Raw genomic sequence first — 27,292 nt, 5'->3', positions numbered from 1 at the left:
GAACGCATTACGAGAGAGAAAAGCACCGGCGATGTCTTTATATAAAAATATGTTCCGACAGTCACCCGTTATGAACCTGGCACAAAGTACGACTAGAGTTGGACATTTGGACTCTGACGCACACGTTTGCACAGCCGAGGACATTACTGCTTTAGACATTACTGCACATTACTGCACGTAGCGTAGGGTAGTTATACCAAATGCCGATGTTGAAGTATAAATATTCAGATGATAACCTTCATAATAATAAATCGATTGGTACGTTACAAATTAAGATCCCACCGTTTAGGTTCTAAGGGATTAAGTTATGAACTACATCAGACAGCTGCGTTGAGCTTATAATCCTGTCCCCCCCCCCACCCAAAAAAAAAAAAAAATCCGACATGCAAGAGAGACAAACGTAAAGCTACCGGTTCCTTCATTTTTACGCGAATTTAAGCTTATAAATCTTATGGAACCATTCTTGTAGCTCTGCTTGCCTAAACTCATCAATGTTGCATTGCAATCTTTCGTGGGGGCTGGTCAACCGACTGCTGTCGCATCTACACATGGACGTGATGTGCCACATAGGTAGCTATTACCTTGAAATCACCTCACAAAGTCAATCTATCTGGATCAATAACAAACAAAGCACAATGACACAGCTGCGCACAGTGGCACATTCCATCGCCCTTACTTCATTTTCCTAACAAACCCAGCTTCCCCAGCTGCATTTAAAAGCCGTGACACAAGCACCGCTTCAGTCGCTGACCTGAGTTCAGGGCTTGATGACGCTCCGGGAGGCGACGGTCGAGACGGCAACTGAACTAGTCCGTTCAGAGAAGGCGAGATCGTCTCAGCTGACGTCAGGCAGAGGCTGACGGTCCGGCTCCACGAAGCTGGGGAAAGATGTCCATTCATGATTAGTTGAAGGCTTCGCGAAACTGGGAAAGAAAGTGACTGAAGGGCCATAAGCCGATTGCAAGCCAAGAAAATGTAACGCTGATTGACGATATAATACGCCACCAAACAACCAAGAATTAAGTCACTAAGTCTATCTCCTAAGCAAGATGTCATCTATCATAGACAAACCATTAAATGCACATATTAAAGTCATTAGCTAAAATACGTCATGTATTTTACAACGAACAAGACCTTATCAGTAAACATTATTATTACATCTCATCTATCCCTCCACTCTGTCACCACTCCCCACCTAACGTCTTCATACCCCATCCCCACATCATGAACTTCACCCTCCCACAATGCGCCCCTCAGTCCTCACCTCAATCGCGCCTCCTCCGAGTTAATCCTTTCCGGTGAGTAGTACCGTCCCACCAGAGTTGAGTCCCACAGGTACTCATTGCGCCGCCGAAACTCGCGGAAAGTGTTGGCAGAGCCGGTGATAGGGTCGCGCAGAGCGGCAGCCACCAGTCGCACGAAACAGCACGTGACGGTCTCGTGGTAGCCGCGGGAGACGCGGGTCTTGTTGACGATGTTGTAGCGCTGGATGCCTTGCCTGGGGGACAAGACGTGAGATGGGTGGTCAGTATCGATAGGGTATCGGTAGCTTTTACATAGAAACGGTGATCTGGAGATGATAATGCAGACAAATGCGCATTCTGAACCCAAGACAGATCGCACCGCGATAAGGTTGACTTCATAAAAGGAAAACAAAAGGATCGATTTATTTCTTCCTACCGTTAATTTTCTTTCCTTCTTCCCTCTAGAGGCCATCATAACAAAAATTGTTTTTACTTAACGAATTATCCTATACCTTCTGAAAACTTTTAAAAGTCATCACAATCACAGTGACTGTCACCCTTGTCGATTACTCTTTCCCAAGCCCTTTGATCGCCTTACTTGATAAGTCTCTCGGCCTCTGGCAGCGGGTGCTGTCTCAGGTAGTTCCAGGCCATCCGTATGTGCGCCTCGTGGGTCCAGTCCTCAAAGGGCAGAGTCTGACGCTCAAATGCTGACATGAACGCTGCCTCAGCCAGACTGTGGTATGACCTGGCGGGGAAGGGATGGAGATTGAATGTAATGATATATCTGGACGAAACAGTGGGCAATACAGCAATTGCCTGACCGTGAAGGGTACTGGTCAAAGGTACTAATCATAAAGTGCAGAGCTCCGGTCTGGATTAAGTTGCTTATCAAAACGCGGAGAAAAACTTGCAAAACTAGCGCCTTTTGCTTATAAAACATACCTGTATGGCGATGGAAGAACTTCACGGACATTGCAATGACAAAATAGTCTTGTGGACCGAGCAACTTGAAACAGTTGGAAGTGATATTTAGGTCAGCTAAATGGGTTACAAATCAAAGACATTTGAGCTGTGTGGTCAGCGCTGTTTCACGTACCGCTGGTAAAACACCATCGGAGGGCGGTCCTGGGCTACTGTTGACTCCAAAACCTCGCCGTAGATGACAGCGTGGTCGCCCACTATGTCTGACTTGAACACTGAACACCGAATGCCTGCAAAACACAAACAAATAGCGGTGCTGTGAGAGGATTTCGGGGGTGACAGAGGAACAATTTCGTCATGCTGGATGAACAACCAAAGCCAAGTAACAGTACATGGTTTAAAAAACAGCTACTGTCGCATACCCATGGAGACGTCAAACACAGTATCTACACCTCCATTTGTTTCTCAGAGCTGTACCTATCACGGCCTGTCCGAATCATTATGACAGGTACCGGTCATCGCCTTTCTGCCAGAAATTCGTCTGTCACTATATTCTGCCTGCGAGTCCTGTCAAGTTGATCAGTTTGTCTATCCCGTCTAGCCGTTAGTGAATCGGTCGATTATCGGTACCTGCGGCAACATCGGGCAGCAGCGGCACACCATTCTCGTCGGTGGTGTGTGAGATGCCGTCAAACTGGTCTTCGTTCTTCTCCGGAGGACGGGCAAAGTGGACGCTGAGGCTCACCTGTGTACAACAAGGGAGAAGGGGAAGCTAGAGGGTGGGCGGTGTAATTAAGCTGCCTCGGCTAGACTATCGACCAAAACAGGACCATCAAATTTGTCCTACTGACTAGAACTATCTCCTTGAAAAGCGTTAAACAAACTGTGGCTGACTCAATGTTCAGACTGCCTATCGAGGTCGTAAGCAAATCGTAATAACGGCATTTATTGCCTTTTGGCGATAAAATCAGACAAAAAGGCGTCAATGGACGATATATTTTGGATACGAGCAAGAGCAGTCAAAGAAAGCGTGTAGTGTCCAAAACGTCCCCTACGCACCGACCTCCACTGACCCTCCCCACCATGAACCCGCTCTCCCCTCTCCCTCCCCTCGACCGACTGACCTGCCGCTCTGCCAGCACGTGCACATTGAACCGTCCCGTGTCGAGCACCAGCCGCAGGAACCTGCTCGGTTGACCGATACACACGCTGACCAGAGGTGGGTGTGCCGAAACGCTGGTGAAGCTACTGCAGGTGAACCCACGACGTGGACCGCCAGAGGCCGCGGCAGTTACTACGACAACTGGAGGGTAGATAAGAGGTCAGGTCAGGGGAGTATCGTAGGGGCAGATGTCAGGTCATCAAGGGGAGTATCGTAGAGCAACCATCATCAGGTAAGGGATAGTACGAGCGTTTTAGGAGGATGAGTGTTTCCAGTCCAGACAAGAATTGGGACTAACACCAAGTGTGAAAGATAGTGACGATATTGCGAAATCTATAATCAACAAACCTACCCAACCAAACCTGACACACACTTTTATCCATACGTTCTTTATACCTCACGTACATTAGCGCTACGTACATTCATCCCACGTACTTTTACCGGCGTACATTTGCCATGCATACTTTTGCGGTACGCACTTTTGTCTGCAACTCTAAGAGCCTGAATATCGTTGTAAACCCGCGCACCGACGGTGGGGCGGTTATCCCCCCCCTGAGGTTTTTCGTGAATAGCGAAAAACTGCGGCGCGTAGCACCGCGAAATTTGGCATGACTATTCTCTCATCAATTTTACACATGGTGTGCAAGTTTGAAACTCCTAACTTTTAAGGTCAGGTTACCAGGTCACTTTGAATGACCTAGCCTCAAGTCACTTTTTTGCAACTTTGCCACAGTGTCAGAGCTACAGTAGATGACGTAGGCCTTTGAAAGCCGCAGGATGTTATTAGGTCATTGGTGGCTACAACTTGTTTATCTCGGAATTTTGATATCGATGACCTAAGGTCAGGTCAATTTCTCGACCTCCCCATTAAGTCAATTAGGGAAAAATCAACTCCCTGTTTTTTCCACCAAAACGTGTCAGAATGGCCCCATATACCATACATGACTTCACATACAATCAACATTCACTACCTTGAGGCCTGTTTTGCTGTTGGCCAGCTGTAGGGCCATGTGACGTCATCAAAGGTCACTAACGGTTTTTGCCAACAACTCCTTACAGGAACGAGATACAGCCGCGCGGATGGTCTCATTGTGTTCAGCTCGTCAAGGCGCATCGAATGATATACTGATGACCTCGAGTTCACGTGACCTGAGGTCAACCTTTGACCTTGACCTTTCGAGGTCAACATATATATGATTCGATGCGAATTGACGAGAGGATCACAATGATACCCTTAGTTTGTTCATAGCTTGACAAATTCGAACGTTATACGAGAAAAACTCCATATCTAGCGCCACCATTTTTACTTTTTCGACCCCTGTGACGTCATCTTTGACCTGACCTGAAAATGACCTTAGTAAAAATTGTAGTCCTTGTCCATGCGTACCCCATGCCGTTTACCGCTTGTCGCTATCTTGCTTCGTTCTCGAGATCTCCGGGGGGGAGGGGGGGGCGATCGCCGGTCATTCGCCCCCTCCCGTCGGTTCTAAGTTGGCGCAGACCCCCGTCGGTGCGCGGGTTAATTTTTAATTGTGTATAGCGCTACGCTAAGCAGAAGCTCCGGAGCCTCCAGTAGTGTATCAATCAACTATCAATCACGCTATGCCGCCACCTAGCGATAATTACGAAAACTAAGTAGATGTCGCCGCTAGCACAACTATAGCAGCGCCATCTACGCGTCGTCTGCGGGAGGTTTCTCCGTGGACCTCAATCCTTTTGAACTTTTTTGCATAGTTGTAGTTCACCGCAAAGAAAATAGGTTGGTAGGCCTCCATATCTAGTGAAGTCGTTTTGAGTAAATAATAGTATCTTCAATGTGCTTGTAAGGCGTGTGAATAATATAATTTGTCCATAAATGAAGGAAACTTATCAGTAAACCTTTATTATTGTTTTTTTTTTCAACCAACTAGTAGCCTGAATGAGGATGACCAGCAGCATACCTGGGACAGGCACCTCCCTCATCACAGTAAGAAACTGCATCTTCTTCTCATCTTCATCTGATTTTGCTGCACTTGTCTGCATCCTGCATCCTGAAGAAAAACGAAACAACATGTTTCCTTAAAATGTGGAAACTTGTTTATAAAATCAAACTAATAAATGGTTCACCAGGCAATATATGAGCCATATATGAAAGATATTTGTGTTCAGAATGTATAGCATACCATAGGATAGGCATTAAAATGATGAAAACAAATTGAAAATTTGTGTTCAGATTAATGTATAGCATAGAATAGGCATGGAAATGAAAATTATTATAACTCACCAAAGAGTGAAGAAGAAATGCTCCTCAATCTTCTACCAGGGGAAAGCAATCCCATGCTTAGTATACTGCTTGGTATGACCATTTTGAGGCAAAAGTAGCCTGACTGCCTGCAGCCACTACTGGCTGTTGGCATACCACAACATCCATAAAAAGGTAAGATACAATTACAAACAATGAAATAGATCATCCAAGAAAGCATGGATCATTAAACCAATTATTACCATATGACATTCAGTAAATGTGATGCATTCAAATTTGTTTTAACATCAAAATGTAGGGCAGAGCAAAGGTTAACTGAGGCTAAAACGGACACTACATTTGAAATTATTTATCCTCGAATCACGAGGAATAACACAAACAAAGTTAAGTAGCAATAAAAACTTTACAGATGAGAGCTGCAATTGCCAACAATTATTGAGGTGGCAGCATACATTGGTCAAAGTGATAGGACATGGCAAGCATACCAAAAACAAAAACAAAAACGGTGTTTTAACAAAAACTTGAACTGAAACAGCTAAAAAAAACTGGGACAAAGCATGGATTTATGAGATTCTTGAACTCAAGTTATCAGTAAAAGAAATAGGTTGTTCACCAGTAATTTCATCTCGAAATAATATTCGTATCTATCGACCTTTCTTGTAATCCACAGCGTGCAACAGTCCCAGCAAACCAACCAAACCTTCAGCAATTTTGTTTATTATGAGTGTGCAGCGAATATCTGGGGCTCACTAATGAAGACAAATACAATTTTTGCCTTTTGACCAATCAGCGCCCTTGAAGTGGACTAATCACGTTTCATAAACGGCGCGGTAATGACAAAGAAATATGGAAGGTAAAAGTTAGAATGTATCAATCGATAACGATAGGTGCCGGAAATTTTGTAAAATTTATGAAAAATGGCACTTCACACCATAAGGTTGACTTCCATCCGTTAGAAAATAACTTTTTGAATCTTTTACTATTTAATCCACTTAGTAATATCCTCGAAACAGTTAATTTGTATCATTTTTGTTTTGGTTTGTTTTTGCTCGCTTAAATCGATAATTTTTTTTAAAAGGAAAATTAGGAAATATACTATACCATTTGTTTTCAACTTCTTGCTTATCTTTCCCAAAGATATAACTAAACCAAGTGATCTCTGCAGGAAGAGGCGTGAACCTCGGCTTAATTTGAAGACAATCAACTTTAAATCACATTAAATCCTTCTTTATTATCGATAGACATTTAATACGGCCAGGTTCATTCCAGATGCCCTTCGAATGCATCCTGAATGAAAACAACCCGTAAGCATCCTACACTTTCATTGTACTTGTCGATGTCGTCACTCGTTGCCCCCTATTATTAGTGAATTGATCTTGCACCCATTGCCCCATGCCCAATGACTGTGTCCGATAATATGGGTTTATTCAGTTCATGACCTTTTTATGTCCTGGGTGAGTCTGAGTCAGTTATGACTTATGAATGGCTATTAGTGGCATTGTCAATGGGCGCTGGTATCACAATCACTTACCTATCACTATCAGTATAGAAAATTACAGATTTTTGAAGCGTACCGACTAGTTTTAGATCAATATATTGATATCGGGCATTGCTTTCTTGGCTTGGACCGAAGCTCTGATTGGCATAAGCACGAACTTCAGCTCAACTTGGTTGGGTGAGTTATCATTATTGTCATCATCATCATGTCAATCAAATGGTTGACTGTCAAGTGTCAAGGCTTGTCCTCCTTAGTCCCTTCACCTTACACTTAGGCTTACTGGGCTTGCCTCCTAGTAAAGCATCAAGTATGTGAACCCAATATATGACACTGCATCTGATGGATGAGCCAACGACAGAAGAAGAAGAAGAACCCATCAATTATATTCTTTGGAGAAAACAATGATATAAACCTTCCGTCGCTGACAGTGTGTCAATTTTGATGTAATGTGATTGTGTTTTTTATGCGGCAGGTGTATTTTCAGCTGTCATTTCACCCCAGAGTGTGATGTTGGGTCATGAGTGGACAGAGCTCTGCGCCAGAAGGCAGTGACGAGCCGACAGCACCACCACGGCTACAGCAGGCTCAGAAGTGGTGGGAGGCCATGTGGCGCCCCAACAGTGCCGGTGCACAGTTCTGCTTTTTTCTCTGCTGTGTGTTCTCGGTCTACTCTGCAGTTAGTCGCAGGTGTGTTTCAGAATTGTGTGCAGGGACGTAACTCTTAAAAGGTGTAAGCACATACTTTGACCCATACAAAGAATAGCCATTTTGACAATGAATCAAGCATTTTTTTTAAAGGGAAAATTAGTAGATCAAGATTTGTGACATTAAAGATTTGCAAGCAAATCTACAAAGTGCTACCATTATGGAGGTTACATACCCAGAAATTGGTGATGAAGTTAGGTTATAGAGTTGTTAATTTCCTGTAATGTCAATGCTGAATGTGCTCTTAGCAGCAATACCAGTGAAGAGTGTCTCCCACCCTTCCCCACCCTCTGTACCCATTCACTGCTTATATCACTTCCTGTTTTAAGTATATTTCTCCCCTGCCTCATACCCACAGCAGTCAGTTATTGTCAGCTTCCCCATTTACTGACACCCCTCCTCCCCAACAGCCCCTTTCTGCTGGCCCCCCTGGTGCCTGCCCAGCCTGCAGCTCCTTTCTTCAGTCAGCATGACCCAGTGGCGGACTTCTTCACCGGGGACACACCAGCATTGCTGAAGAGAGCAGCTGCCAGCCATGCCAGTGTGCTTTTCTTCTATGCTCCGTGGGACAGTGCCAGTCAGGCTGCTCGGGTTGAGATCCTACAGGCGGCGCATGTGCTCAGTGGTCAGGTAAGGATGGGAATTGTGTGTGGATGAGAGGCTTGGGTTTGACTGTGAGGGTGGGAAAAGGCCAGGGGAGCTATTGTAGGGCCGGGATCGTGCGTAGGGCCGGACCGGGAGATGTGGCGAAGGGCATATAATGTTTAGGGCGTAAAAGTTATGCAGCAAACACTCGTTAGGCGAGGCTGATAATGAGTGGGGCGACATTGCCTGTTTCACGATGGATGTATTTAACGCTTGGCTTAGCTCAAATTCAGCGATCAATTGTAGTGTAGAGTCATTTTCGTAATTTTCAAAAAGTTTCAAATTTGGGGAACAATTCCGATGAGTGATGAACTTTTCGCTGCCGTGACCTGAAATTAAGCGACAAAGTGTCGAAGTTTATTGGCATTCTGTTTATTGCTTCACTTTCCGTGGCTCTCGACTGACGTTTGACGATTTTCACAGGTGGACGTCCTCGCCATCAACTGCTGGCATGTTACCGGAGAGTGTCGTAAGAAAATAAAGAACATCGCCGCGTTTCCGCTTGTTATAGTCTCACTCCGGCACGGCCGAGGTAAGGACTATGCTTACTCCTTAGTCTCTCCCTCGTACTTTCGCGGTCAGGTCCGAAGTCACCGCGCTTATCTCGCTCGGCCTTTTGGCTAAGATCAAAGTGAAGCGATGCGTCGGAAGGATATCCTTTTTCCGTCCCATCTCTGCAGTCAAGCCACATTTTATATCGGCGGATGTTCCTGTCAATTAATGACTCATCTGACCTTCCCCTCCCTCCTCCACCCCTACAGGCGTACAGTACTCTGGTCCGCTGGAGGCCGCCCGCCTGGTTCGGTTCGTTCAGCGTGTGCTGCGGCCGCTCAAACGGCTGGAAACTGCTGCCGATCTGGCCCTACTGCAGGCTGCTAGCACGGTGAGTTGATGGGAAGTGGAACGTGCTGTTGGAACCTCGGAAAATAAGACGTGGTGTGGTGCGACATGGGTATTTTTGGAAATGGGGAAAATGTTTCCTCGGCCGGTTGGATGCGTGGATGATGCGTAAGTTGTATGGTTTGGTTCTGTTTCTTTCAGCGTTTGGTTTTCGAGTTCACCTGAGCGAACGAGGAAGAAGTTGTTGTCGACTTACCATTGCTCTTTTGACGTACGTTTTTCGTTGTTTGAATTATCAGTACCAAGATTCATTGACGGAATAAAACATCTGGAAATAGTTTACCTCAACAATTTATTGTGTAGTGTTTGATCAATCAGGATTCAGGAACGAAATAAAGATTTCCCGATTTTCTCAAGCCTCACCCGCTCTCTTTGTCCCTCCACAGACGATCGCGGTGGGCTACACCCCATTCGTCGAGGGCCGTCCGCCGGCCTCCTACTTCAGTCTGCTGCGAGCCGCCCTTCTCTCCCTAGAGGAGCGGCCGGGGGCCGACCTGGCCTGGGCAGTGGTCACTAACGCGCGGGCTGCGGCCCGACTGAGGCTCCATCACCCCGGTGGACTAGCCGTGGTTAATTGGAATGGGACTACGGTTAGTTTGGGTAGCAAGCTATCTCGTTCACTGGCCGGGTATGTGTCTTTGCGTAAGACTAGGACTGTGAGCTGTGACTGGTATGCTGGTCGGCTAACAACGCGACGTTTCGGTATTTTTCGCATCCTCTCGACCCCGCTCGATACGTAGTCGATTAATTTTGCATATCTTGCTCTACGGTCGGTGGTTCGATATTGTGGAATGCGGGAGACCGGGAGGGGGAGGGCCGTAGGGTGCATCAAATTGCAAGGCAAAAATTAAAGATCAAAATATCGATTAGCTCTAGTTACCATTTTGTTCCAATGCACAAAAAATATGATTCTACGAAGTTTCACGAATTTTGATAAGCATTTAGACGTCCATCCGACCCCGACAAATATCAAGAAAAGTGTCTTTTTTGCATTTGTTGAGTCCGTAATAACAAAAAACGGTTTAAAAAAAAAACTGATTACTTTCGACACCCGTGGCGAGAACTAATATGCACAAAAACATAATATTTCGAACATCATGTATTCCAAACATCAGTTTGAGATCAGTTATCATCAGGGGGAGGAGGAGTTACTTCCATTGCCCCTCCCCCTGTTCCCGCGTCCCTGGCGGATATAACCAAGGTCTCAGTTCACCTATCAAAATAGCGTCGAGATACCTTTGGGCTCCGTACTCCGTTCCCCCTCCCGCTGAAAAGTTCGCCCCTGATCTCTTCAAAGTTTTGCTGGACGTATATACCGTGACAAAGCCGAGATAATATTTCACATTACATTTCACAGAGACAGCCATTACATTTCATGAAAATTCCGTTATAGCAAAGTTAAAAAGAAATAACGCAACGGTAATAGGTGTAGGAACATTTTTTGAAAGTGTGTGGGGGGGGAAGCCCCCAGGGGCGCAAAACCTCACCTACTCCCAAAAGCCATTTTCTCCTCGGATTTCGGCCACTTTATTTTCGCGAGCATGCTCAAATCGGTTTTAAAAAATGTGACAAGAAAAAAAAACGGCCAAAATCTCAGGGAGACTCCCGTCCCGTCCAGAAATTAACTCTGATGGATGCGTCCCCCTGGCCTCCGCAGCCGCGTTGGCACCAGGGGCGGATCCAGGAAAACTCCAACGGGAGGGTTACGAATCGTAGTGGTGCCGCTACCTATACACAAAATTAAAAACTCGATGGATTTTGCCCACTTAATTTTGGTGGTGCCTTATTTTCATTTTATTCATTTTTATTTTTTAGCCCTGGCTGGCCTGGGGTGCCCCTGGCGGGCCTATGGTGCCCTTGCTAGGCCGCAGGTCACCTGTTGGGCCGCTGCTGGTGCCCCTGGGCCCTGACAGGACTGTGGTGCTCCTAACAAGTCTAAAGTGTCCCCGGCAGGCACGTGATGCCCCTGACAGGCCCAAGGTGCCCCTGCGAGGCCAGAAGTGCCCCTGGAAGGCCTCTGGTGCCCTGATGGGTCTCTGGTGCTCCTGGAAGGACTGCGATGCCTCTGGGTCCTGACAAGCCTGAGGTGCCCCTGACAGGCCCATGATGCCCTTGACAGGCCCAAGGTGCCCCTGCGAGGCCTTTCAAGATTCAAGATTCAAGATGTATTCGAAAGAGATCCATTCTACAGATGGCTTTTCACTCGTTCACGTCATTGGTGGAACACAATAATGGTGGAAAGCATACATTCATTCGCACGCTCAAAGTCACACACACGGACAAACCTAACCATTCGACATCTGCAGTGCTGACAGCTGGCGCCTGACTGTTGAACGAAAACCGAGGGTACCGGGTTCTACTTCCACACCGTTGAGCATGGTTACACCGCGGTAACACAGTCTCCTTCTGCCGGCTTCGGTTCGTATCGCTGGGAGAGTATACAGGTTAGCATGTCTCGTCTCGTGATCATGCCGCTGCCTGGCCTTGGCTCCTATGGTGCTAAATACGCTTTCGGGCTGACCGGTAACCAAAATGCGTTCCAGTGCACACACCGTGTGATAGGCGACCAAGTGATCTGCATCTAGCCAACGGAGCTGCTCTAGGGAGCCCGATACATGTTCGTAGCGCCGCTTACCAGTGACCACGCGCACACAGAAGTTAATGGTCTTTTGAACACGGCGAAGCTGGGTCGTGCCACAGGAACCGTAAACTGACAGGCAGTACCGCACTATGGACAATGCAAGAGCTTCGACAATGCTCTTAAGCGTCTTTGTAGGGAGAACATGGCGCGCATGCGACAAGGCTATTAGAATGCCCGTACATTTTCTCACGGTATTGTCCACGTGCGCCTCAAAGTTCAAATGCCGGTCGATATAAACACCAAGGTTCTTTACCACTCCGGAATCGGCGATGACAGTGCCGCAGAAACGGAGTGTCACAAGCGGCAGAGTGCGGAGCATCGCGGGCGTTCCAAGTACAAGCATCTGCGTCTTTTTGGCGTTCAGCTTCATGCCGTTATGGCAAAACCATTGATATACGTTGTGCAGGGCGTGTTCCATACTGGTCACCAAGTCACCAAGCAACCTTTAGTGCCCCTAGAAGGCCTGTGGTGCCCCTGGCAGACTTGTGGTGCTCTTACTAGGCCGATGGTGCTCCTGACAGGTCTGTGGTGCCCCTGACAGGTCTGAGATGCCCTTGGCAGGCCTGTGGTGCCCCCGGGTCCCAAGAGAGGCATGACCCATGTGACTCCCTCCATGGATCCGCCACTGGTTGGCACCCAAACCCATGCGAATTCCAGAAGCATCCCAAAACCTTTTAATACGAGCGAGCGTGAAACGTGAAAAATGAAAAGCCAGAAAAAGGTGTGGGGGGGGGGGGGCATTTAACATTGCTAGCCCCCCATCCGAAAGTGGGGGACCATGGCCCCCTGCCCCCCCCCCTAGTTCTACGCCTATGCCAGTAACCGATCAACTATGCAACAACAACAACAACTATGCAAGGCCGCCTAACAAATTGTTAACCCTCGCCCTGGCAGGGGGGGGGGGGTCGATGCGACCCCCCCTAAGGTTTTTCGAAGATAGCGTAAAAACGGCGGCGCGCAGCGCCGCCAAATTTGGCACAGCCTATGGGGCAACCTTTTTACATATGACCTTAAAATTTCAGGTCAGAGTGACCTTGGGTCAGGTCACCAGGTCAGTAAAACCGGTACAAGGTCATGGTCAAATTTCAATTTTCTTTTTGCACCTGTCCAACTCACATTTTTTGACTGATTTCCTTCAAACTTTCAGGATGTGCTAAGTTCACCGAGTTGTATAACATATAGTCCGGCTTTTTTGAGGTCACTGACCTGAGGTCAGTTAGAGGTCATTACGTCGTAATGTTAAGCCTATGGGAAAATACTAAATTCGGAAAATGCTGGAGATATCCGCTTCGTTCTATCACTTTTGTGCTTTGAAACCACGGTACTTAACAGCAGGTCACTTGGTGCTTCTTTGTTTGGTGTACTTATCCATGGGTCAGGTCAAATGAGGTCAACTGAGGTCAAATGACGTTTTTGCCAATAACTTGGCACATAATGACGCTAGAGCTTAAAAAATGGTATCATTGTGTTCCTGGTGATCAGCCGAATCGAATGATATGCGATATGATGCAATTTGGTTAACTTGAACTTAATTTATTAATTTAAGTTTACTTTAAATTTAAGAAAAACTTTAAGTACACTTAAACAAGCTAAAACGTATATCATTCGACGCGCCTTGACGTGCTGAGTTCACTGGTGCTTTTTTTTGCTCTATCTTAATTAGATCAAAAGTTATAAGCGAAAAACTTTTGACCTGTTTTAGCGAAATTTTTACATTTATACCCCCCAAAACCCCCCTAAATATTGACCTAGAGCAACCAAATTTGCACAGGGGTGAGAACTCCAGGGGGCCCACCTACCTACCAAATTTGGTGTTTCTAGGTGCCATAGGAGCCAATCGCGAGGGGGGGTCGCATCGACCCCCCCCCCCCTGCCAGGCCGTGTTATGAAAAATGCCCTGCCAGGGCGAGGGTTAAATTACGCCGTTTACGCATTCTGCTGAGCCAGTACTGTCTCTCTTTGCAGCGCGCGCTGTCCCTAAGCTGCCACTTATTGCTTCTGACAAAGTTTCATTTCATTGGGTGGAGGAAAATTGCACTCAATAACGATGAAGCACAAATGGAAATCTTCATGGAAGGGCAGGCCGGAGAACCGTCAAGTTTGTTCTTCGGGGTGGTACCTACAAAGACATTTGAAAGTTCGGCAAAAAGAGTGGGGGGGGGGGCAGTTAACATTACTGGCCCCCCCACTATGAAAAGTGGGGGGGCACTGCCCCTCCCCCGTCCCCCCGTTCCTACACCTATGGCAACGGTAGAGTAATACAACTCATATAAACGTAAACCACTCATGGACTTACACCAGGTATCTCTGTCCCTTCAGCAGAGCAAACACGCACCCCCGTTGGCCTTCTGATCGTTCAGATCGTTTTACGTAAACAATCGACTATCTGCTGACACCAAACAGATCGGTTGCCATGAAAATGCTTAGCAAGAAACCGCTTACGCCACCTGCCGCATTTAGGTGCCGCATTTAGACGTCACGCCCCGTGCGCCGTACCGTGCGGTAGTTACTGACGGAAATATCAGCTCGGATGGACGTCTAAAGTATTATCGATTGTGACAAAACTTCACATGCTGTGTTTCTTGGTGTAATGGAACATTTCTATCACTAGAGCTAATCGATTTGCTTATGATGTGTATTTTGATGCACCCTAGGGAGGGGGTTCGCTCTAACGGGTAGGTATGCCTTTGCTGTAAATGTTATGCACAAGGAGTTGTATATACAAAAAGAAAAGAATGGGCCGCTGCTCTCGATAAAATTATGACGATAATCCATTTGAAAAGAATATGTACCGTGACCGACCTCCTATCTGACTGCTGCTTTGCGTATCATAACCACAAAGGCGATGAAGTTTAAACTATCTTGTCTTTACTAAATAATTGGTCCAAGGCCCAAGCTTATATCTAAACCTTGGCACTTTTCTCCCCCCCCCCCCTCAGGTTTTGAAGCAGCCGCCGAGCGGCGCGCTCACGGCGGAGCTGATGAAAAGTTATGCTTTGATGCGCCGCCGCGAGATGGCAGGCTGGCTGGAGCTGCCCGACTCCAAGTCCAACACGCTGCGTGTGGTGCTGTCTGGAGGCGCGACGCTGCTGGTTTTTGACCGTCGCAGACCTCTAGCGCCCGCCGCCGATCTACAGGCGGTCTCAGCGGTAAGTGAAAGCAGGCTTTAAGCTCAGTTGATTTATTCCTGTGTTCCTTTCAATTAAAACTGTTTGATTTCTTTGCTTTGTGCTTATTCGCTGCCGCGCTCGTGGATTGAACATTGCAAACTTTTTAGGTATATCGCTTTAGTCTGCTGGATTTGGTTTCATCGTTCCGTGCTTCTATCCTCAGGATACTGAAATCCTTCTCCTCCACGCCGCAACCCCCCTCCGGGCTGGACAGGCAACTTTATCTCATGCGGGCTGCTCCCTTGGAGCGGCACCGCTGCTCCCGAGGGAGCGCACCCCGTAGCTGGGTGCAGAGAGTGCTTAGGGGGCTGGTCGGCCTGTCCATTCGGAAGGGCTCAGCCCCGGCGACTCTCTAGGGTGTCTGCCCAGACCAATGTCTCCCCCTAATTCCTATCATCCTTCCGGCCCTGCAATGGTCTTGTCAGACCAAAAGGGCCTAACCCAACAAAACAAACCCAACAAAACGATTTGGTTTAATAGATTGTGCGAGCGTGTTGCGTATAGATTGTGCAGTGAGTTCTGAGCCTTTAGCTTAGAACTCACTGAAGTGACCCCATTCTTCATCCCTAAACTGTTCTTCACACTGAGTTTTTAAATCGTCAGGTTCGCCGAGTGTGGCTGGACTACAACAACTGTAACAGCTCCGAGGCTGTTACCAAGCTGGGAAAGATCCACCACACCATCTACAAAAGTTAGTGACTCAGGGGCTGTGAGCCCATCATACCATGCAATTATTATGTGCTTTCATATGTAGATGCCTACAGGGAATTCATGTAATCGATCTCCTGTCTTCAAAGTCTTGAATGGATGCTGTGATCTGAGAGTACTTAGGTTCTTAGAGTAAAGTATCCGGGACTAACTAGCCCTTTGCCCACCAGCTCTAATGCGCAAGGAGCAGCAGCAGGTAGCCGCGTGTCTGCGATGGACGGACAGCGGGCATGCCCCTGACACAGCCGCAGAGCCAGACAGGACACACGCGGACGGTAGCTCGGGGCAACCCGACAGTGAGGATAGAGAGCTGAACAGTGGAGAAGGACAGGGCAGTGAGACAGGTGAACAGAGCGGGCAGTCAGATCAACAAGACCAAACCAGTGAGCCAAGCCAGGAGGAGAGCCTTTCAGGTCAACAGGAGAGTGATTCTGATCAGCAGGAAAGCTTGTCGGACCAGCAGGAGGACAGCGACTACCGCGCACAGTCGTCCAAAGCGGCCGGTAGCTCTACCCCACCGAGAGACTTCATTCATCCTGATCCCGGGTAAGACGGCACGGGGCGCGACTTCGGATGTTTCATTTTGTTGGGATGCCTTAAGTTCTGTGTGTCTTCTATGTTAACATGACATCAGTAACAGTTCCATATGTGATGTTCTTCATGTGTGTTACATACTGTGCTGTTTTGCTTCAAATCTGGATCGCCACTCTCGCCATAGGTAACGCTCTCCATCGCTCCACCCCCTGCCTCAGGCTGCGGGACCTGGTGTGGCAGCAGAGTTTGTCCCACTGCCGTGGTCTGCTACTGGACCTACAGCAGCACGGACAGCACGTCCGGGGACAGCGGGATCAGGAACAGAAGTCTGAGGAGAAAGTGGTTCCTGTCAACATCACAGGTTAGCGACTCGTGAATCACGCCGCTCGGTATCCGTGTTACTGAGTCTCGTGGCCTTGTTGTGAGGCTTCGGAAACGCTGTTACCAATACTTTCATCCATGTTTGTCACATTGTGCAAACTTTAACGTGCATATTAGCGTAGTTCATGTTATGGCAATATCTTCAACATTTTTAACCTCGTAAGAGACATCATATTCTGGATGCCTGTCTAATGTCTTCATGAATGTCATAATCGATAGTAATTACCCATCTTGTCTCTTTTTTCCCACCACCCCCCACATTTTTCTAGCCCCACATACCCAGGCAGTGACCCGCGCATTCCCCGTGCTCTCTCCCCCAGGTTTGCAGTGCGCTACCAACCGCACTCTCTCTATATACCTGCTGGACTCTGTGCGCCACGCGGCACTCGTACGGAGGCTGGGCCTGACACCGGGCGGCGCTGGAGCCGTCATACTGGACGCAGAGGTATGTTCTTGGCGTGTAGTCGACTAGGAGTGAGAATGTGATTGGTTTGGATTGTGCCTCGCTCAGTTGTTCTGAAATTAGTGCGCGTTGGCATATTTTGAATTTTCGTGGTGTGTGTCCATGAGCAACATTTTCCGAGTCCGTGCGCCAATCGCTATTTGTTGCGTTGTTTGACATCAAACATCAACGACATATTTGTCCCACCTGCGTCGGTCGCATATTTAACAGCGTATTTAGAATAGCCTTTGCGATAGCTTCATTTCACGCCATGTGACCCGTCCCTACGATACAGCCGCTCACCTTCACCTACGTTTTTGTTTGCTGAGCTCCAACCGCGGTCAACCTCTTGTCACCACATCGCCTATCACATTGCACCTGGCTCCGTTTTTAGAGTGCTTTCTAACTGTCCCCCTGTTCCTCCACAGGCAGAGAGTCAGTACGTGCTAGACGGACCGGTGACTACTGACTCCCTGAGTCAGTTCGTGGCCGACTTCACCGCTGGTCGACTCACGCGGACACTGGTATCTCGAGCTAGCATCCTTGAAAGCGAATGCAGCGGCGACGACGATGAAAGTTGTCCCTCATCGGCACCGGAAGCTTCGGTGGATAGTGGTTTCAGCTCACCGCATTGGGACTTTGAAACCGTCCCGGCCAGTGATGGTAAAGAAGACAGTGATGATGTAGAAAGGACGTCAGATCGTGATAAACCGTCAGCGGCAGATGATGCGGCGAGCGACGGAACCTGTGTAAAACCGTCACAGGTGACGTCTAGTGACGTGACATCACAGTGTGACGTTTCGTCACATTGTGATGATGTGACGGCAAATGGAGACTTTAGCTCCGAAGGTCTTTGGTCGGAAGCTGTGCGGAGGCCAACTGTTCGACCCCTGGTGGGCCCGACGGAGCTGTCGTCGGAGACGTTTAAACATGTGGCGCTCAACAGTAGTGAGGTGAGTCGTCTGGTAGAGGACGGATGATAGAATGGATAGGATGGCTGATAGAATGGATAGGATGGCTGATAGAAGGGGCTGGTGTTCGTCTTTCTTTAGGGATGTTGTCCCTCAAGTCATACGCTCGCTGGTTTTGTAAAATGCCCTTTTTTACTCGGCTGTTTTTTCGGGGGGGGGGAGGTAGGCGCATTTGGTTTTTGGGCCCGTTTCAGAGCCCTTGGATAAAAAATTGGGGAGTCATTTGACTAACACTTGTGCCTTTACGGTCTGTGATCTTTGAGCTTTTCTCAGTTTTTGGTACTTACACTCCTAAAACTCTCAATGCTCTCAGAACTTTTGGGTCGGTACCTCCTATCAGAACTTTGTGATTCAATACTCTGCCAAAAGCAATATTTGTCAGTATTTTTTTCACCACCTGTGTGGCTTGTCTGACCTTTCCCGTTCCGTTTCAGGACGTGGTGGTCTATTTCTACTCGGTTGGCTGCGGCCACTGCACTGCGTACTACCACGTGTTTCTGGCCGCCATGCGGCTGTTTGCCAACTCAGGGCTACGGTTCGCGCGGATAGATGGCGCTGCCAACGACCTGCGCTGGGAGTTCTCGCTGGAAACCTTCCCAACAATTATGTATCTTCCTGCGAAAAGGTAAGACATCTGTTTCATCCGTAAACATCCCGCCTGGATTAGCCTCAAAGCTCTGAAAATGTGTGTTTGTCGACAATTGCTCTGTGTTTTGTCGACCGGTGAAATATTTGCACGCCTGTGGCTTTCCATTCAACTTGCCTCCTTGACACGTGTCTGCAGGCATACTGAGTCGCAACTGCAAGATGCAGAGTCCACCGTTCCGTGCTTCTATCCTCAGGATACAGAAATCCTTCTCCTCCACGCCGCAACCCCCACTCCGGGCTAGACAGGCACCTTTATCTCATGCGTGCTGCTCCCTTGGAGCGGCACCGCTGCTCCCGAGGGAGCGCACCCCGTAGCCGGGTGCAGAGAGTGCTTGGGGGGGCTGGTCGGCCTGTCCATTCGGACGGGCTCAGCCCCGGCGACTCTCTAAGGTGTCTGCCCATACCAATGTCTCCCCTAATTCCTATCATCCTTCCGGCCCTGAAATGGTCTTGTCAGACCGAAAGGGCCTAACCCAAAAAAAAAACAAAGATGCAGAGAGATCGTCAAGATTGATAGTCGAGTGTTCAAGCTAGTTCTTGCACAATGCACGGTGTCCTAGGTGTAATGCTTTATAATTGTCATTACGGGGCCAAAGCCTTGTACCTTCTTGGTCATAGCCTCCAGTGACCCTAACGGCTAACTCCCCTCTCTGCGGTCGTTTCAGGAAATCCGAGAGCCGTGTGTTCCCGGCGGACCTACCAATCACCCTCGGGTATGTACTACGATTCATCCTGGCCAACGCTAGCAGCTCAGTCCGACACGCATTCTTCTACAGCCAATGCGACGCGGCGTGCCGCGCTACTACAGCTTACAAAACACGCCGACAGGCGGCGCTAGTGCGGCGGCGGCAGCTGAGTGGTGCGCGACGGACACTAACGCGACATACGGCTGAATTGGCGCGGCTAAGACGGGCGTTACTTGCCACAGCAAGGACTGAGCTGGATGATGTGTGACGTTACGTATGGAAACGTCTTATCGCGATTGGGTGGACGGGGTGACGTTATTAAAGCGCCTGGCCGTGCAGTGAAGTGATCCACTGGGGATAAACAGCGTTGTACACGGAAACATTCGAAGAACTATTACCATCAATTGAGGCTGACGTCAAAGATGTGAGAATGCTGCTATCATAGGCAGTGTAACGTCACACATCACTGTCGTCTGACGTCACTACAACGCGTCACACTCGACACTTCCGTCGGTACCACCAGATGTCAGCACCTGTCACTCCAGTTCAGGAGACTCGCATTCCATACAGGACAGTCTTCCATCTCAGCCACCAACAGGTTAGCCCCGGCAGCGTACTGAATCTTTGGACGGCTGGATACCAAAACTGACTGAAATTGTTGGACTTTCGGTTGGCTAGCTAACTGCCTAGACGGTTAGTTGGGTAACTGGCCGGCTGGTCTTTTGGCTTGCGAGTAGCTGGCTGGTTAACTGAATGTTTGGCTAGCTAGCTAGCTGGTTGGCTAGACTTCTGGCTGACTAACTGATTCAACGTTTGCACAAAGCTGTTCGACTAGCTGGACGTCCAGCCGTACGGCAGTCCACCTTGAGCTTCTTCCAGGCTAGGTACTACCTCAGCGCCCGCTTATGTCGGGTGCCCATGGCGGCGCTAGGCGAGGGGATATAAGAAAAAGCTTGGCACCTTATCCAGCTCTTCGCTCGACGGTGTTATACTAATGCCAGCCCGGGTTGTAAGCTTGATTGCAGGCTGTGGCTGGGGGCGAAAACGTGTGTTCCTTCGGTGTTTGCTGGGCATTGAATTGAACGATATTACCACCGGTTATGTGTGTTTGAGGATCTTGCCGTCCAGTTCCACTTGGGCCTGGCCTGTGGGAGTCATTTTGACGCTAATTCCGATCGGGTTGTGTGCGAAGGGAAGGTCTGACGGTTTGTAAAGCGGACCAAGCGTGTCTTGTCAGCCTGGTGTGCTGGTGTTAGCGGTTTTTGAGCTCGAAGGATGCGCGCTTAAAGGCGAGTGAATTTGTGAATGTTGGGTATTGTGGGCACCGGGTTTGAGTCTGGCCAAAACAGCACTGAAGTGACAAGGTGGCGGGTGTGGTCACCGGATTGTGCCGGGTGTTATTTCCCAACACTGGCTCGGGCACCGCGATGGGTGTTCTCATGAGAGTTTCGTGGTTGAATTTGATCACAGATCGACACAGGGATGCGGTGGGGTACGTGTTAACTGGAGGCACTTCTGTGATATCTACCACAGGCACGTATTTTTCACACCATGGCACAGTGTTGTTGACTGGTTAGTTTTGAGTTTGTGGGGCTAACACTTTTCAGGATGCTTCGTTATATCAATATCGGCTTTCCTCTAGCAGGGAAGATATAGGCTTTCCGCTAGAATGGAAGCTACCGGCTTTTACTTAGCAGGGAAGATATCGGCTCTTCTCTAGCTGGGAAGAGACTAGTTTTGTGCCGAGTTTTGCCAGTTCATCGGCCAGCGATGCGAACGAATATGTGACGGGGCGAGCTCAGGTTTTGCCTTTGGTATCTATTATCGCATCGATCTGATGTGGGCTATTTCTGGCGATATTTGGGGTTTCCAAGGGCATTTGCCTGCCACGAACTACGGTGGTAGGCCTACTTATGGGTGGCTAATGATTTGTTAAGTTATTTACGAAGACATTTATATTATTTCTGTGACTGATATGGATTGTTTGGTATATAATAAATGTTCACAATGCATTTTATTGGTATCTGTTTCTGGATTGGGAATCTAGTGCGATGAAATTATGTTTGTCTTGTGTTCTTGATCCATGATGAATTGATTATTACGCTAAAATGCGAAGCGATGCAGCAAAAATGCATTTAAACGCTAAAAACAACTCTGTTCCTGTCTGGCACAAAATTTGGAACATAAACGGCGAGCTCTCAGAGATTAATTGCACGCTCCGTGGAACAAACACTGCGTAAAAGTCAATAGCCCTTTAGTACCTGTTTGCTGTTTCGCACGCGTCTGCATACGTCTATATTGGCGTGTATTCCCTGGTCTATTTCTTGATATATTCCAACGACTTCGAGCACTGTCCGACAACATCTAACATGAGGGACGACTTTGTCGACTGTTTTTTAATTTCGCCAGTCGCTCAGTCGGTACTTGAAGCTTTTGTTTTCGGTCCATGAATAAGCTTTTGGCGTCAATTTCTTACACTCACTTCAAAGTCGCAACCATTTTCTTCAGTTGAGGACAAACTTTATTTTTATTGCAATACGAGTGGCAGTGAAAATGACGATGGTACAGCTTGCGTGGGACCTGTTCTCTTCATTTGAGCGTTAGTGTCGGTATGTGGCGTCAAGACGACGAATAAAGAAGAGACGTCTTCATGGCACCTTTCGTCGGAAGTTATGCCTTTCAAGGATGCCAGTCGATTCAGCTGAAGACGAGCTCGATGTTCGACGATGAAAAGAACTATAGCTGGTCTTCAGGTAGGTAGGACAGTCATTAGGTGTGTGTATTAAACAGCTGTCAATAAGCCAATCGCTTAACGTTTCATTCAGCTTCATGATCAAATATGTTTTATATCCATATTCCATTCATATCTTTGCTGCTCTCGATGCACGTTTATTTTCACTAAACCCTAACATATCATGCACAAAATAATTAACAATCTAGAGTGCCATTGAATTTTCACAGCTTTTGGATACCCAAAAGGCAACAAATAGCACCAGTCCTCCCTTCCCTTCTTCTTGTAGGTGAGCTGTTTGAACGGCCTCCTTCTGCTCGCGGCGTTCTTTTTCGCTCTGGCCGGCTTCTCGGGAATCTGCGGCGGCCTCTTGTACGGGACGTCCCACATGTTCACTATGGTCGGCGACGCCCACCTGGTCAACCCAGAGACGGCCTCCAGCTTCACGAAGAAGCTGGACGCCAAGTTCGACAGCTTCAGAAACAGCAGCGCAGCCAAGGGCAAGCTGCTCAAAGAGATGGGAATGATAACCTTTTACGTCACAGGTGAGACAAAAACACAAGGCTCTTTCAGCCATCTGAAGTTCTATAAAAGAGCGGTCATGGTAACAGCAATGCTTATTAGAGATCATACCTTGAGGATGTCTGTGCAATCGGTGCAATTTGCATTCAGTTTGATCTCTTTATATCATCCGTCCCCCCTGACTCACAAATCCTCTTTATCTCGTGTTCCTATGTTCCAGGCGGTCTGGCAGCACCGGGCGTCATCTTCCTGTTCTTGGCGGGCATCGAGTTCTGTCGCACGTTCATCAACTCGCTTGGTGAAGAGCCTCCGCCAGAGGTGGTCCCCGTCGCCGCTCCGATGATGCTGGAACCTCAGGAGTCTTTGACGTGCTGTGCGACCGCATGTTGTCCAGATAACGATATTTGTTGTCATATGACGTGTGCAGAACCGACGGTGGAGTGCTGCTGCTGCTGCTGCGCCTCAGTCTGCTGTCCTGACTCGGATACGTGCTGCGCTATATGATTGAGGTGAGGACTGAGGATGATGGGTATGGGGTGGCATGTATGGGTGGAGTACGGGTATGGAATGGGTATGGAGGGTTTAGATGGTGGTTGGGATAAAATGCGGGTAGAGTGTTTGACGCCGCTATCTGCCATGCCTTGGTTACGTCGTGGCGTGGATTTGACATATCGGCTTTCTGTCCGCTGAACCTACGTCCGGCATTGACCGAACCTGCATGATATGTGTTTTGATTTGTTTGTCACCATCAGTCCCCTAACTTAACGGTAGCAAAATTGTGCCTGTAATTCCATTCGATTCACTTACAATAAGCCGTAAGTGATGTTCATCAACATCAGATTAGATTGCTCCGTTTTTATGATGTGTATAATACTGAATTGCATATCAACAAACGCCACACGATCAACCAAACGATTTAAAAATGTAATTATCAGGACTCTACGGTCGACACGACATAGCAGATAAAGATGACTTCGGACCAGATAAACAATAACATTCTTATTTCTGTTAGGGCATGGTTGACATCCTTTTAGGCAGCACTAACATTGATGACTCGTTTTCCAGATCTTGCCTGGCCTACCTAGGCCCATATTCACGTCGAAGGCTAATGTGGAACCGTCAGTACGAGTCCGCTTCGTAAGATCGTGCCATGCCTGTGACTCCCTTCCTGCGATGCAGTGCGATGCCTGCGATTCAGTGAGTCAGTGATTTTTCTCAGAGCGGCCGACTTACAGTGACCATGGTTGGAAGTGCGGTGTGTTTCGTCATGTCATATGTTGGTATCAAGAAAATAAAATGCATGCAATGTGTACCTACCTTCAATGCACGCGTTTTGTAAAACAGCATTACGCGGTGTCTTCACAACGGAGACGTGAAAGAAAAGTTGCACGGCTTTTTTGATTATGAAAATAGCCTCCCATTGCGATATTTGCTTGGAGCCAATGGAACTGAGGTGTGGCCAAGGTAGCAGGTATAAGGTATAGGTACTATGGTAATTAAATTAAATAAGTAATGTATATTGGCTAGGTGATGTAGCAAATATTAGCTTTCGAAAGGTGATAAACCGCAACGCTAGATGAGAAGGAGCAAGCTAGATGAAAGTTATGTTGGTGTTAACAAGTTTACTGCTATAATAATCAATTTATTATGCAAAATGCTAGCCATTATTGGTGATAACAGTTTTGTTGAAAACCGACCTTTGGTGATTTGTTGTAGCTACTGACCCTCTAGCACTGCTCAATACATGAAGAGATTCGTCAATAAGATTTAAACGTTATACTGGAAGCATAACGTTTATCTACTTCACTCAGAAAAAGTGTCGACTCGAAAATCGCATTTTTCTCTGCGCGCCAGCGAAGAAACTCACCATGGGATCTGGAGGCATTCGGGTAAGTTTATAATATCGTGAAAGTAGCACCTAGATAGAAATTATATCAGTCATTGCCCGTTTATTGCGGCATCTTGTACTCCGAAGGACAAGTTCCGTCCTCTTGCTTCATTATTAGTAATGTAAGAGATAACGTTACAACTTACAAGACGGGTCTTCCGTGTTGGTCATTGATTAGCAGCCAAGTGATTGATATGGTCCTGTCGCTGAGGCACCTGGGATCCGAGACCTTTCACATTTCGACATGGTGATGATCTCGGAAATCGATAATGTTGAGTGACAGCTTCGATATGTACATTTGTTCACTAGCGACATAAAGCTGGCATGCCTAAACATTTTGTGCAGTTCATTTTAGTTCATGTATCCCTGTTGTTAACCTTTTTATCATTCTATTCAACATAAAATTCGTATAACGTGTGACGTTTAGGTAGGTAGGTAAGGTAGGTAAGTTTAGCCTTTAGGTCTTCCATTTTCAATCCCGATTGTTTTGCACTCTATGCAGAGGCGACAACTGGTCGCTCTTTGACGTTGACTGGGCCAATACGCTCCTTGACAGGCCAGCTGCCAGTCCACGCTCTGTATCCTGGCCGGTATCGCTCTGGGGATCGCCCTGCTCTGTCTTCTTAGTGGCGGCATCCTCTACGGCATCGCCAAGGCGTTCACGGGCGTCTCCAACGTCCACCTAGTGAACCGCACCACGGCCTCCAACTTCACCAAAGGCATGGACGACAAGCTGGACAACATCCGCGAGGGAAGCGCCGAGAAGGCCGTCTGGTTCATGGAGAAGGCGCATGAGATGTTCTACGCCACAGGTGAGACCCGGCTTGGACAGTTTCTCGGGATCTCGAGGTTTCCCAGTTGTTCCAGACGGCCTTATGCTGCAGAACTGGTAACTGACCATTACGATTTTAGTTTGTAAAGTTGTTAGATTTATTCCAGCCCTACAATGCCATTTATTTACCGCGTAAGTCAGGAATGTCCAGTGGATTCCCCCAGGTTTAAACGACTGAGTGAACATCGCACACTTCAATGTGATTTTACAAGGGATATCACCACCTGGATCATAAGGCATATTCACTCTCCCGATAGACGTTCAACTTCTCGGCCTTTCGACCTTCCATCCCCATTCCTCACATTCAATCCGTCACACGTCTCTCACCGGGGTCACCGCTGCCTCCAGGATCACTGGTGCTCCCATCTTCTGCAGGTGCCTTCGGTATCGCCTGCGTGGTGTTCCTGCTCCTCTCCTGCGTGGTGGCCTACAAATCCCGTCCGACTCTAGCTCCTCCCATCATAGCCGACCCCTTCGCTGCGGACGAGGAGCCTCCACCGCCTGGCGGCGAAGAGGACGGGGCTACATCTCCAGTGCCGCCGGCGGGGTCACCGTTGCCTCCAGGATCACCGGTGCCTCCTGGGTCGCCTGTTCCCCCAGGGTCGCCAGTGCCTCCCGCCTCACCGCCGCCGCCGGACCGTGCCGCTAGCCCTGTGGCGTAGATGATGAGGAAGCTGAAAAGAATAGACTGAACGTGCTGATCGCTCCGCCAGCCCTGTAGCGTAGATAATGAGGAGGCCAAAGGGACTGACCATGCTGCCTCAGTGAGGTGAATTGGGTTAGAGAGGATTGGTTAGCGGGGTATCGCATTGGGAAATGGGATGTAATTTGTGAAGAGCTTGTAAAAAGAGGAGGAGCGGCGAGGTTTTGCCGGATGGATGCTAAGATTAGATCGAGAAGACGCCTACGATGAGAAAACCCGAAAGACAGCTCGGGCGGCTGGGTTGGTTAATCCTCAGCTGTATGGGGAACGTAAATGTTCGGTTACTTGAATACGCAGAAACGCTTAGATTAGGAAAAGTTCGCAATTTTATCATAGCAAATGATAGTCATGGGACCATAAGACTCAAGAGATGCTTGGCGCAGGTAATGAAAATAAATGCTAAGGAAATGTCGATTTGCCGTCTTGTAGCATGCGGTGCCTTGTTGATTTACAGACGGTGATCCGTCGCTACTGTCCTCTCCTGGTCTGTCTACAGGAGACGAAGCTGAAGCCAGAGCATCACCTACATTTCAAAGGGTATTCCATTTTCAGGAAGGACCTGGATACCGACTCAGTTGCTCACGGTGGTGTTCTCGTGGCTGTCAGCCATAGAGTTTCGACGAGACCAATCCCGGTCAGATCCCCGCTTCGAGCGGTCGCTGTTCGGGTGGCTCTCGGTCACCGGGAGCTAACCTGTTGTTCACTGTACTGCCCACCAGGGGAGTCTCTCCCTGTGCAGGATCTTCGTATGTTACTTGCAGAGCTACCTCAGCCAGTTTTGATTCTAGGCGATTTTAACTCTCACCACTCTGCATGGGGATGTCAGACAGTTTGCACCCGTGGTCGACTTTTAGCATCTTTTATTGGCGATGAGGACTTATGTGTCCTTAACTCCGGTGCTCCAACTCATTTTACTCTACCTTCTGGTCAGACATCAGTTCTAGATCTCAGTCTTAGCAGTCCGCAGCTCGTTCCTCTTTTCACGTGGCGCGTTGCTGCGCACCCAATGGGCAGCGACCATTTTCCGATCTGGCTGGACCTCCGGGAGCATGGCTCAGTTGGCTGTCGGCCACCCAGGTGGAACTTAACGAAGGCAGACTGGACCGAATTCGAGG

The 27,292-nt window shown here is 48.2% G+C and overlaps 3 protein-coding genes across 8 annotated transcripts; 2 read left to right on the top strand and 1 right to left on the bottom strand.

Moving 5' to 3' along the window:
* Nucleotides 1-23: 23 nt before the first annotated feature.
* LOC122367251 lies at nt 24-6,273 on the bottom strand. Its single transcript, XM_043340195.1, has 9 exons — nt 6,225-6,273; nt 5,594-5,716; nt 5,271-5,360; nt 3,293-3,471; nt 2,799-2,913; nt 2,344-2,458; nt 1,843-1,992; nt 1,265-1,498; nt 24-878 (listed from the first exon to the last, which is right to left on the bottom strand). Exons 2-9 carry the CDS (start codon nt 5,673-5,675, stop codon nt 836-838), a joined length of 1,008 nt encoding a protein of 335 aa, XP_043196130.1. The 5' UTR covers nt 5,676-5,716; nt 6,225-6,273; the 3' UTR covers nt 24-835.
* A 614-nt stretch (nt 6,274-6,887) lies between these two features.
* LOC122367249 lies at nt 6,888-21,518 on the top strand. 5 transcript variants are annotated; one of them, XM_043340191.1, is made up of 14 exons: nt 6,888-7,026; nt 7,555-7,757; nt 8,186-8,405; nt 8,844-8,952; nt 9,182-9,303; nt 9,707-9,910; nt 14,901-15,110; nt 15,735-15,822; nt 16,010-16,385; nt 16,592-16,734; nt 17,075-17,199; nt 17,625-18,149; nt 18,602-18,792; nt 19,481-21,518. In XM_043340191.1, exons 2-14 carry the CDS (start codon nt 7,588-7,590, stop codon nt 19,767-19,769), a joined length of 2,772 nt encoding a protein of 923 aa, XP_043196126.1. In that variant the 5' UTR covers nt 6,888-7,026; nt 7,555-7,587; the 3' UTR covers nt 19,770-21,518. The 5 variants fall into 5 exon arrangements, with proteins under 5 accessions (XP_043196126.1, XP_043196127.1, XP_043196125.1 ...); XM_043340192.1 differs by having other exon boundaries at nt 7,543-7,757; XM_043340190.1 differs by having other exon boundaries at nt 6,888-7,247; nt 7,543-7,757.
* Nucleotides 21,519-21,756: 238 nt separating this feature from the next.
* Nucleotides 21,757-26,589, top strand: LOC122367230 (formin-like protein 2). 2 transcript variants are annotated; one of them, XM_043340146.1, is made up of 6 exons: nt 21,757-22,254; nt 22,522-22,777; nt 22,975-23,263; nt 23,820-24,643; nt 25,199-25,454; nt 25,850-26,589. In XM_043340146.1, exons 4-6 carry the CDS (start codon nt 24,623-24,625, stop codon nt 26,134-26,136), a joined length of 564 nt encoding a protein of 187 aa, XP_043196081.1. In that variant the 5' UTR covers nt 21,757-22,254; nt 22,522-22,777; nt 22,975-23,263; nt 23,820-24,622; the 3' UTR covers nt 26,137-26,589. The 2 variants fall into 2 exon arrangements, with proteins under 2 accessions (XP_043196081.1, XP_043196080.1); XM_043340145.1 differs by lacking the exons at nt 25,199-25,454; nt 25,850-26,589 and having other exon boundaries at nt 23,820-24,513.
* Nucleotides 26,590-27,292: the final 703 nt, after the last annotated feature.

Source organism: Amphibalanus amphitrite, unplaced genomic scaffold (assembly GCF_019059575.1).
Source record: "Amphibalanus amphitrite isolate SeventyFive unplaced genomic scaffold, NRLGWU_Aamphi_draft 000859F_arrow, whole genome shotgun sequence".
Classification (NCBI taxonomy): domain Eukaryota; kingdom Metazoa; phylum Arthropoda; class Thecostraca; order Balanomorpha; family Balanidae; genus Amphibalanus; species Amphibalanus amphitrite.
The sequence above is the reverse complement of the archived record's forward strand: the minus strand, read 5'-3'. Positions and strand labels throughout refer to the sequence as shown.